At 38.5% G+C, this 12,671-nt stretch overlaps 1 protein-coding gene across 5 annotated transcripts in view; it reads left to right on the top strand.

Annotated features, from left to right (window-relative positions):
* Positions 1-12,671, top strand: part of ANO5 (anoctamin 5) — a 54,739-nt gene that overhangs the window by 24,401 nt on the left and 17,667 nt on the right. For all 5 annotated transcript variants that reach the window (XM_030273301.4, XM_030273299.4, XM_030273300.4 and 2 more), the window contains 7 exons: positions 4,722-4,790; positions 5,752-6,036; positions 6,360-6,473; positions 8,310-8,425; positions 10,093-10,227; positions 11,446-11,551; positions 11,634-11,694. In XM_030273301.4, coding sequence (XP_030129161.2) covers positions 4,722-4,790; positions 5,752-6,036; positions 6,360-6,473; positions 8,310-8,425; positions 10,093-10,227; positions 11,446-11,551; positions 11,634-11,694 — 886 coding nt within the window. The remainder of the gene's footprint in view (positions 1-4,721; positions 4,791-5,751; positions 6,037-6,359; positions 6,474-8,309; positions 8,426-10,092; positions 10,228-11,445; positions 11,552-11,633; positions 11,695-12,671) is intronic.

Raw genomic sequence — 12,671 nt, 5'->3', positions numbered from 1 at the left:
TTCTCTAAAATGCCAGTTAGTGATTATCCTTGAACTTGCCAGCAAGACCCAGTTGCCTGAATGGTTATAATAGTCAGATGGAATCAGTTAATGACACCTGTTTGTTACATGCTCACACTGACACACGAGGTCTCACTTGCCTAACATAAATTCAAGCTATATAAAAAATCCAGTATAATGAAAGGCAGTCAAATATATGCTTTTATATAAAGCACAATATTAAAAAAAAAATTTAAATTTGTTTTTTCTCTGTATTCGCTATCTTCTTTCAGAGTCAGGAGAGGTTACATTTACGAACTAGTCTCTCTAATATATAATTCAAAAGTTTATTCATGTTAAAAAAAAATTTAAAAAGGAGAGAGACACTAAAAAACGACATTCCCAAGTAATCATATTTTTCTGAAAGATAAGGATATCTGAAAAAAACTAGTTACACCAATGCTTATGACAAAATCCTGATCAAAACTATTGGTCCTTGAAACAAAGAACAGTTAAAATCTTTATCTTGTAATACTGAAGTATTTCCTAATTTAAATTTCAAATTTCCTTTGGAAAAAATACTGCAAGATTAGGTTGCTAAAAAAATTGCATATTGCTTTCATTCTTTTATGAAGAAAATACTGTTTTCATTAAGAACTTCTGCTGCCTGTCCTTGCATGCAAATACTATCCAGCATAGAACACAGCCCCTCTATCCTGCTCTTATTACGTTAAAAAATCCAAAAGTTTGTCATGTCACTGTTTGATGCTTTTCCCAGATTAAGCATCTCAGTCAGCTTTGCTCAGCTAGCCACATTCCAAAGATTTTCTTGGGTTATTTGATAACTATGATACCATAGGTTTATATGCAAGCATACATTTTCAAACTCACCCTGACTCTTTGTCAGGCTGTAGTCCTACCTAGATGCTTTCTTCTCCCCTGAAGCAAAATGCATTTCAAAAAGGGAGAGAAGGCCATTGAATGGAAGGAGAAGAAGGATACCCATACAAAATTTGTCAAAGCAACTCTTAAACTTTTCCATTAGTCATACTTGAATTATTTAAAATGAGGGAAGAAGTGGATACTATTTAGGTTGTGTTTCGGGTGGGAAGGAAGGTGAGTCAGATGATCAGTCCAGGCCCTCACTCATGGTGTGTGCAGCAGTTTCCTTCTCACTGATTTATTACCCCCTTCTCATTAGGGAGTAGTAGGAATCTTTGCCAGACCAGAGTCCATGTCCGTGAGTGTCATTACTGACTGAAGGACTCACATGGGAAAAAGCCCATGTGTTAGTAGCTAATATTGTCCTTCCTCTTTGACGTAAAAATGCACTTCCTAGGAGAATATCTCTGTCTTTCAGAAGGCCTAGACATCCACGTTAAGTCTTGTGATATTTAATTCTGTGTATGTTCCTTGCAGAAGAGTTTATGGCCTCATGGAGGAAGGTCAGGGGCCCTGTAGATAAACTCTGTGGTCACTGGACAAACAGTCATGGAGATACCAGTTTTTTTACATGTTGCACATGCCCTACAATTATGTTCACCATAGACCTTTATGCAATTAGTATGTCCATAAATTAGTGCAGACTTCTTAGTATACAAGTGCTGTGCTATTGTCTTTGTGGTAACAAGATTTAAATAATGATGAACTGCAGCCTCTGGAATTTGTCTGATATACACTGTACTTGCTATTGTACAGTTGTCACAGAAAGAAATGTTTGTTTTGTGGCAGTACAATGATGCAGTGAAATGGAACAGCTAAGAATAGAAGTGTTTATATGAGGAGAACAGTTGTGACAAAGGGTTTTGTTTCCTAGTCTCAAGGAAACACCTTTATTCTGCATTTCTAAGAATGGGATAAATAACTTTTTTGTGTATTTCAGCATATCCCTGATACAGATGTAAGACAGAGTTTTCATCTTCTCTCTTAGTTTCATGCAGAACAACTTTTAACTTTTTTGATATTCCCAGATACATTCCAGCTTCAGCTGGAATGCTGTTTTGAACTTGCCTTCAGCTATAAGCTACATGAATAGATCCAAACCACAATGGTCTCCGAATAAAAATTAGGATTACAATTTTTTGAGACAATATTATTCCTTAAAGCCTCCAGCGCATGTGGAAATGTTTCACCACCATATGAACATGAAAAAATAAATAGAATTTATAAAAATATCTAACAAAGTATTGATGTATGACCACAACATACTCCTTATTGTCCATAAGTATATTTCTTCACAAGAGGTACAGAGCATTAGGACTCTGTGCAAAGTAACTCCACTCCTATGTGACTGGAAGCAAAGACAGTGAGTGACAGGACTCAAAGGAATGGCAAGAAGCTGAGTCAGGGGAGGCTTAGGTTGGGTATGAGAAACTAAAGGTTTTCTACCCAGGGGCACTGGAACAGGCTCCCCAGGACAGTGGTCACAGCACCAAACCTTTCACTTCAAGAATCATTTGCACAACACTTTTAGGCACACAGTGTGACTCTTGGAGCATCTTGTGCAGGGCCAATAATTCACAGAGTTAAAGAATCGCAGATTGTGCTGAGTCAGACTGGACCCACCAGAGCTGGACCTGCACTGTTACCCGTTGTTTTAACAGCATTGTTATCACAATTGGGTTTAGAGAAGTTATCTCTCTTCCCTAGGTACCTGATTATGTAGTGTTTATAATAGTATTGCTGGGCATAATAGTACTGCTGGACCTCGGACTTTAATCTTAGTGGGATGGTTCATGGCAGCCCAGCACATGTTAGGTGATAAAGTTAGTCTGTGCTTATCCCACGTTATGTGAGATAGCCACATAATATGCTGGATGTGATGACTTACAGAGCTTCCCTCGTGCCTCTTTGACGGCAGATTGGCATCTAAAGCAGAGTCAGAAATATATGCACCAGGAATAGTTTATTAGGTTTGGAGCAGTAAGCTTAAAATTCTAAGTACACATTAAAAACAACCAGCTCTGGTCCAAGGATGGCTTTTGTCCATTTTAAGCCTTTAGTGGTGACATGAAGAAATCCAGTATTTGACAAGAAAAGGGAGAGGATTTTTTTTTTTTCCCCAGCAGACTGATTTCCTTTTAAAAATGTTTTTCCCATTAACTGAAAAGTGTAGTACATTGCATAGGTTTCAGGAGGGGTCTTTTGGGAGAAGAACAAGGTGGTAAAAAGAGCATAATTTCTATTAGAGCCCTGCAGTTCGTCACACTAAGTGTATTGCAAGGAAAGACAAGTAAGATGGGGCCAGACCCTTTGGCTCGCTCTGCTCCGGAGCTGCGCAGCTGGAGGGAAGCTGGCTGGTGGCACAGAAGCCTCTGACCTGACTTGCTTGGCTCTCTTCCAGTGTTTGCTGGAGAAAGAATACACACCGGTGTGCTTTGTTAGGAGAAAAGATAATCCAGAGTAGCATATGGCTTTGGGTACTAGGCTTGAATGTCAGCTTTTCTGTAGCATCTTAACATAGATTCTTAAATCGCCTTTTAGTTGTGGTGTTCTCTTTCTGATTATCATGTTAGCAAGCCACAATTTTCTGACATGTTTATACAGTTGCATTTAGGCAGGTTTGTAGTGCATGGAATTGCTTTTGCCCCCAGCATGTGCTAGAACTTATCATATCCATAAGTTTATATAGTCCAGTGTCTAGTAATGTTTGTCAGAATCAGATGTGACATAAAAATGGGTGGCCACTAACACAGGAAAACATCTGAGGGCTAGGAAAGCTATTCTTCAGTCTGCATTCATTTGCCTGAGTAGGTTATGCAAACTGAAATGCAAAAATGGCAGTCTATTCCTCACTGACACGCAGGAAAAGAAAACTGGGTGAAAACTATCGTGTTTTGGGTTTTTTAAAGTATGTTTATAAACTATATTTTAAGACTTTTCAATAGAAGACATATTAGACAGCATGGCAGAGTTTAGCTAGAAATAAATCTGTGGTCTAGCTTGTTCATTTTAAAGAGAGTAGGGCTTAATATTTGGCTTAATTTATTGTTATTCTAGAAGTTCTTCAGCAGATTTTGTATAAATAAGAGGAAATTAATACAGTCTCTCAATAAGAGCAAAAATTATACAGAGAGGGAGAGGAAGAAAATGTTCTTACCTAAAGACACAACTTAGGAATTACTTTGCAAAAAAAAGAGTTCAAGAAGAATATCAAGCTCACAAAAGTCATGCAGCCACCACACACAGCCGTGGGCAGGTTTATTATCTCTGCATGAAGTCCATGCTTACTTTATGCAAGCTAAGCACATGCAGTGATTTGTTGGTCTTATCAGTGATGTTTGTGAAATACTGTTTGAATTGCCTGTAATCAGTACTTGAATGTCTGTATCAGGCGTAATTGTGTAACTAAATACACAAAATAAATAGATGAGGTAAATGGATGAAGCTGTAAGCACTCAGAAGCTCTAAGCTTCCAGAATTTTTCTTTCCATTTTTCTCTTGGAAATACATTGTGAAGTCAGAAGTGCTCAGTTGCTTCTCTGATGACGTAGCCCAGAACAAGCATTTTTTTACCCAGTTGGTGGGTGCCCTGTGGTCAGTGCAGTTCCTGGGGGGCTCCCACCACAAAGCAAGTGGCCTCTGTGTATGGGCTGGTGTTTGTGCTTGCTTTGAGAAGGTCACATAGCCTTAAGGGGTTGTCATCAGGGCAGCTGAGAGAAGCCAAACCCAGGGAGTCATTGGTGAGCGATCAATTAGCTGCCAACTTCATCAGTTACTAAAGTGTCTTTGTTTCTCTTCAGGAAAGGAGAAAAGAATTTGAGAGCAACCTGCAAAAGGCTGGTTTGGAGCTAGAAACAGAAGACAAGAAGGTAAAAAAAAAAAAAAAAAAGAAAAAGAAAAAATAGGACCAAAAAGGATAGGACCTGGAAATCAATAAACCACTTTCTTTCTCTGAGAAAAATTATAAATTATACTTGTGGGTTTCAGTGCATTGTGACTAATTTGGGGGGAAACAAGGTTAATTTAATTGCAGATACATTGATAAAAATTGTGGAAGCAGAATAATTTTGATTCAAGAGGAAGCTTTTGTTTTTGCTTTCATAAACAGAAGGTAAAATAGCTGCAATTTGGTTTATAGCCACATAAATGGGAAGTCTGCTTGCAGTTGATTTTAATCCAACCTAACAAAGATAACAAGTTTGGAAGGCAGAGAATGGATTAGTTGTGCCCACTGGATGTTGTAATTATGAGGAAGGACCCTGTAACCTTGAGGATGTTTGATTAGTGGTACTGTTTGCAGTAATAACTGGAGACGAGTGATTTTGATTGATGGAGTCAGCATGTCAGAGGCTGAGTTGAGTGAAATAACCCTTGATGAAGTTCAGACTCTGTAACATCCATAGGTAGGGAATTCATTGACCAATATTAAAAACCCTTCTGATTGCCAACTTCTGCTGTGAATGCAGAGCAGCACTAGAAGAACATACATGTTATATGAGGTTTATGACAAAATTATTCCTTGTGTTTCCAGTGTAATTAGAATTTTTCATGCTTCAGTGTATGAGATTAATATAGTTTGAAAAGCCTTTGTGAGCTTGTAGGAGTGCAAGGGTTATTTTTATGAACAGCCAACCACTCAGATAAGGTTTTCAGTAAATATATATATACACACACACACACACACAGAAGGTCCTTCTATTCCCTCCTACTTCATTTTTAAATCCCTTAAAAATATGTAAAAGGCAATACATTTTATATGAAAAATATTCCCATAAATCTTGCAATAGAACACAGTTTGGTCAAATGTCTGATTTAACTTTTCTGGAGCAGGAATCTGAAGATGGAAAGATTTTTTTTGTGAAGATCCATGCGCCGTGGGAGGTTCTGATCACATATGCAGAAGTACTGAACATTAAAGTTCCCATCAGGGAAAATGACATTCCCCCCATGGTGGAGAACCCCCTGGACTGTGTGCTTTTCCCACTGAGGCTGCCTGAGAAGGTGATGCACCCTGAGCCGGATTATTTCACAGCGCCGTTCAGCAAGGACAAGCAGGAGCTGTACCTCATCAATGATGAGAGCACTTTCTTCTCACCTTCCATGAGAAACAGAATAGTACGTATGGAAATCTGGCTGCTTTTGGTTGCATGTAGATTTACAGGAGTGAGTACAGAACCCATGGTAACTGAGGTACAGAGAGGCCTGGGTACCTGTGCATCTTTCTTATAAATACAGAATAATTGTTGGAACCGATCTTCTGGATGTCTACAAGGCATCTGTGCCCCCAGTATTCTTATATGTGATAATGCCTTCTGAAGAAATACCTTTTGCTCTTGCATGTTGTTCTTGCAGATTATACACAGTGCACATCTATTATAGATTTCTATTAAATGGCCTTAGAATAGGAAAGGTCTGAAATTCTCATTCTTGAATTTCAGGTTAATTACATTCTTACACGTTGCCCATATGGAACAGAAGAAGGGAAGAAAAAATTTGGGATTAAGAGACTGCTAAACAATGGCACCTATACAGCTGCATATCCTCTTCATGATGTAAGTATTTCAGCTTTCTGCTTGCTCCCTTGAACATTTCCCAGTGTTTGCACTCTTTTACCTACTGTGACATTTGCTGTTCCAGGAGATACGAAAATATACTCAAACCTTTCAATTTGTCCCAGTAATTGATTCTGTTTTATAACACGCAAGGCATACCTGTCAGTCCTACTATTTGTGCTGAAATATTTCTTCCTATGGATGAGTTTTTAGAAGATGTGTCAGTCACATCATTTCTTTAGAGACTTACTCCGTGATACTGCTGTACGTTGATGGCATGGACCACACAGTAGTACCTTAGATTTTAACAAGGAATTAGTCTCTCCTGCAGATGCATACATTCAGCAGTGTGTGTGCATAGGGTGTGCACTCCCACATACTGCAGTTACACTACCTGCAGTTAGAGAAAATCTCTTGGGATTACACAGTTTTGGGACTGAAGTCAGATAAGTTGCCTGAACCCTGCCAGATCAGTGTGGGATGGTGACTTGTCCATCTCCCAGTGACCTTTGGGTGCAAATACTGAATACCGCAAATGCGGTAAGGATAGTAAATGCTATGTTTAGTTGTGCTGTAAGGTCAATTTTTAATATGACGTGTGGATTTAGTCCTGAAATTCCATGGAGAAAACAAGAGAGAGATGGGTTACAGTGTTTTACATGGGTTTTTAGCTCTAAAATTTGTTCCTCCTAAATGTTGTGTTTATTTTTTTACTTAAATCTTAAAATTCTCTCTGTGCTTTCAAGGTTATTTCAGATGTCATTATGCTTTAATGAACTTTAGTTGCTTATTTATATCTCTGAATTCTACCATATGACATTATTAAATATTGTATATAGATTTATATTTTTAAATGTTTGAAAATGTTTTATTTTCCTTAGGAATAAAAAATTGAGCAAAGGGACATTCCTTAGGTTTTCAGGAGGAAAGTTTGGCTGATGAGGATCTAGAACGCTAGTGTAGGCTGAGAGGTACTTTATACTGTTGGGATTACCAAAACCACAGGCAGTAAAAAGTAAGAATCTCCTCTATACAGCTACAGCCAACTTCAAATGCTAAGAAATGAAAAAATTCTAAAACTTGTGAGACAGACTCAAAAATCTATGTCAAAAATAATTATTTAATCTTCCATAATATTTTCAAAATGCAAACTTTAGGTTACTTAAACTTCTATTGGTTGCTTCCTATTTAAAAACCAATTTTCATGCTTTTCTTTGTGATTGAGAGACATTCAGAAAAAAGGAAAACCATGTGAATAATTAACATAGCCAAATATTTCTAGAAGTGGAGTTCTGGGGCACAAGATAAAACTGCAAAAGCTGTCAGAAACTGTGGTTATTTTACACTGTTTAATTTCTAGGAAAGTATTTGTGGATATTCTCAGTTCAGTCAGAGAGAGAAAGAGAGACTTCTGCCAGGCTAAGCCTGGGAAGAAGTCAGAGAGGGGTATAAACAATCCATTATCTTGCTTTCCGTTCATATTGTTTATAGATATGTTCTGCCACACTGACCTAATCCAGTACACAAATCAGGTGAGATGTTTTTACTTTAAGACCAATGGAATTAATACTCAGTGTTCTCTATAAAAGAGAGAGGTACTTTTGAATAAAGATCATTCTTTGCCTTCTGAAGATGGAGTCCCTTCATTCCCATCCCTGCCTCAACAGTGACAGCGACGAAGTTCCAAAATGTTCCTAGTGTTTGCCAGTTAAGATACCTGACAATGACCAGCACCGCAGTCCTGAGAGGGGTGCAGCACCACTCCTGCTTGTCTCTGTGGGTGTAGTGGCTGGGCCTGTTGCTGAGGTGTGTTCCCCTGCTCTGCTTTGCTCCCAGTGCCAGTACTGGAAGAAGGCGAGCGACCCGAACTGTGACAGCGAGCGGTACACGCTCTACATGGAGTGGGCCCGCTTCCTGCGCTTCTACAAAGAGCAGCCCTTGGATCTCATCAGGTGAGTACTGCCTGGGGGTCTTATGTGTCCTGCTTTTCCCTGGAATACGGTGGATATTCGTCTGTGACATGATCCTGCTAGGAATGATGCCTTGAGAAGGCTGACATGGAACAGCAGCTGCACAGAGTTAAAGAATAAAGCAGGGATTTATGAAAAGGCCTTAATGGATCCACCTTGGGCAGCACAAGAGCCCAGCCAGGGCTGCACCCAAGGTGAACCAAAATGGTCACAAAATGGACAACCGCTCACAAGGTGTCACACTTCTGTAAGTTTTGGTCTGTTAGCATATTGGAGTTAATTGTCCAATTATAGCTTCAGGTTATGAAGTCCTGTTGCCCTGATTCTTAAGATTTTCTAAAGCCTTCTGAGTTTGCGTTCCTGTAGAGAACTTTCTCACACAACTTTCTGTAAACAATTTATTGTTTTGCATTCCTCCATAAAGGCGAAGAAATTTGATGTACTGGTGGTTTGTCCAATGTCATTGGAGAGGTGGCACATTCACCCTCCAATCCACTGTCACCTTTGGAAAAGTATAAATGCTAGAGTCAGAAAATAAACTTCCTCTTTTTCACCTTTCCAATAGCAGCAGCTCACGTCGTGCTTTCACGTGTCCTGTAGTGACAAAGTCCCATCCTTCTTGTTTTCCCTCTTTAGTCCACATTGTTTATGCTCTTGGGCCTGAAACTTGTATAGGCTGTCCTTGGTACCCAGCTAGAAAAGGATTGTGTTATCTAGCTACTCTGTGAAGAAAACTTACCATCACTTAATATGAAGCTCAGAGCTACACACCAAAGCAGTACAGAATCTGAAATATATAAAAACTAAAACTTAAGGCATCAGGAAATCTTTGCCTCTTTTAATATCCAGTGAGAGCTAGATATTAATTGGGCACTATGTCGTGGGAGAGCATGACAGAGCTTTCTACTGAGAAGTGGAAAAATGCTTTATCTCAAATTAAGCCTCTTTCACTCTAGCCAGTCTTCCTGGGATCAGGTGTATTACAGATAATTCAGCTGTTGAAGAAACACATGCATAGAATACCTCAGATTTTTGAAACAATATCTGCAAAAAAATGTTAAAGGTTTATTTGAAATGTTAAAATTTCAATGCAGACTTGAAAAAACGCAGATAAAATCAGTTTGGAAGCTTGACTCTTAGTTGTAACCCCAAATTTAAACTCACTTAAGATCTCTTTGATTCGGCTGATGTGCTACAACAGAACGTTGCTTTGTTCACAGGTTCCACTTCCCTGTTTGTAACACAAGTGGTTGTGTTTCTGTGGATTACCTATTTGTTTTAACTGGCCAGAACTGTTTTGCTGTTTCATTTGTATAACTCCTAGGAAAAATCAGAAAGTAAGTCTCCACTTACAGTATTCTGTTGAAAAGAGGAGAGAGCGATTTTAATGTTAGTTTCTGCTAGGAGGAAAAAAGGGACAAAAGAGGCAATACTTCCTGATCATTCACCTTGTTCATACAGCTTGAGTAACTTCTCATGGCCAGTTTCAGCCCTCATTTTCCACACTGCCTCAGTGCATTTACTCTTCTGTTAATGGAGAGTTTTGCCAAGTATTTCACTTTTACTCTGGCCAGTTTGCTCTACTACAGTTTTAAATTTTGCTTTATATTCCTATTAATTGCCTTTTTTTTTTTTTTTTTTGTATTCAGAAAGTACTATGGTGAGAAGATTGGAATCTATTTTGCCTGGCTGGGATTTTACACTGAGATGTTATTCCTTGCAGCAGTTGTTGGCTTAATCTGTTTTCTTTATGGCTTGTTTACAATGGATGAAAATATGAGCAGGTAAGTATAATGCTGAAAATCTCCTGGGCAAAAGCTAAGCAACATGAAAATTTTATTCCTGTAAAAAAGTTTATTCTTGTTGTTACTCAACAGGTAACAAGCTTTTAAAGCTTGTCAGAGCAGACAAATTTGTTCTTCAGCTGTCTTTAAAGGTGGTGGACCACTAATGCAGAACTTGTGACTATCAATTAGTAAGACTCAACTTGTAGGTGAAAAGCAATATTTTGTTAGCCATAGCTTTCTGTATTGGAGTAGCTGCAATATATGAAGACCTGAGAGTACCCCTTAGATCTCTCAAAATTGTTTGAGTGTTTATTATTGCCTTAAGCTCATCTATTTAATCTGTCTTGCACAGCAGTCTGACCTTTTTGTGCAGGTCATGATTTGTACTAACCAAAAGCATGAGTAAAACAGATCAGCAGTGTTTTCCCATAAAAGAGGGATCCAAGAGGTTAAAAGCCACAGTTTGGTGGGTTTTTTTGAAGTAAGCATAGTATTTGTTTTATCAGAAGTCCAAAGATTTATAGTCTTCTGGGATTGTGAGTGGGGAGAGGAAAATAGGGTTTACTTCTCATTGCTCACTGTTTTCTGTAAGAAGGCTTCCATAAAATTTTGAGTTTTAACTATAAAAAATTACTAACAAGTTAAAATTCTCATCTATTCTGTTGAATAATGTAATTTTGAGACTTGTATTTTAGCTAGGTTAAGAATTAATATGGGAACACTGTTATACATATTTAGATTTCTCTGGATACCAAAGAATTATCCTAGAATTCTAAATTTTTACCCGCTGTCATTGAATTGAAGTAGCAAATTTTACTGCAGATATCGAAGCTGAAGTGGTGTCTCTGCTTTTAGAAAAGGCGTTTTGATGTCATTGCTAACCTGATGAGAAATAACATGGTTTATATCTTGCCCGAAAGCAGTGCATGTACAGTACAGCTCCTGACAGACTCCTGATTCATTGGTGGTACAGTCAAAAAGCCCATATCGAGGGAATTATTAATTCTACTCCTTGTAGCAGTTGCTTCGTTCCTGATTTGCCCTGCCCAGCCACTGTTAATACCAGTGAATGTGACAAGATGTGGCATCTTTGCTGTGCAGCTGCAAATGTTGAGCTTCGAATAAATGAAGCTCCTATTTACTTTTAAATAAATTTCATATAACATCATTTAAGATGCTGTGGAAGCAGATACTTTACAATGTTTTCCTGCTTAGCAAAGAAATCTGTGACCCTGCAATTGGAGGAGAGATCATCATGTGCCCGCTTTGTGACCGAGACTGTGAGTACTGGAGACTGAACACCACCTGTGAGTCCTCACAGGTGTGTATCTGGTTTTTTGTTCATTTCTGTTCATCCTGAAACCTGGCTTGGCACTGACCTGTTCCTGCCTGTTCTCTTGCAGTATTCCCATTTGTTTGACAACGTGGCAACTCTTTTTTTTGCCATTTTCATGGGTATATGGGGTGAGTACATTTGATAAAGTTTCATGCCAAGCAATAGGGAGATCTTGGCCAGGCTGCTGAGGGACATGGGAAGTGGGAAGAATGGCTTCACGTTAGCATCCTGCCTCAAATGCAGAAGTGATGAATGAGTGAAAATAATTTAAAGTTACAGAGGAATTAAGACTTAAAAACACCGAAGCAGGCATCTAGGATACCATAACATAAGCACTGTGTACTCTTAACTGCTAACATTTGATTCTTTCTGTAGTAACCAGAAACCTTATGCAGCCCAAACAAGAGTTGTCTCTGCTCAGCCCTTCACATCATCAGTGTCTCGGGGAGGGAGTGGGGAACTTTGTGCCCTTTCAGTGGGTGGATGCTGGTCCATCACTGCCCTGTATTAGCTGCACTTCTGGGAGGGGGAAATCCATTGGGATCTACCCCAGGGAACTTCATACACTGTAGTATGTTTTGAGGATGTAGAAATAGATGGATTTCTGGCCTCTACAATCATCGTTTCACACCAATGATACCTCTTCAGACTTTTAAGAACATTGTGTTGAATACATGTTCTTTTCTTCAATTATATGAAGGTTTATAAATTCCAGATAGCATAGTTATTGCTTCTTACTTCCTTAAATACAGTTCTCTTGTTTCATACTCTTTGTGTGAAATGTCATCATTAAGTGTTCAACTTGTATATAGATATTTCATTAATTCACAAAGATTCTTGCGTGCTAATAGAAAACCTGTGTATTTTTTACCAGTGGATCTAATCTCTCACTTTCATGTAGATTATTTAAAATCTAATAAGATTGTTTCTGTATGGCTGTTTTACTATACTTTTCTTGGTTTGTGAGAACTAGCATTTGTGTGATATGGATTAGTCATTCAGGAAGTACCAGCCAAAGAGTTTAGAACTGCAGAAGATAAGCTTTCCTATCTTTGTCTAAACCATAAAACTCCCTCAGTTCAGATAAGATTAATCAGATAACAAA

This window comes from Taeniopygia guttata, chromosome 5 (genome assembly GCF_048771995.1).
Source record: "Taeniopygia guttata chromosome 5, bTaeGut7.mat, whole genome shotgun sequence".
NCBI lineage: Eukaryota > Metazoa > Chordata > Aves > Passeriformes > Estrildidae > Taeniopygia > Taeniopygia guttata.
Note: the sequence above shows the minus strand (reverse complement) of the source record. Positions and strands in the feature narration are given on the sequence as shown.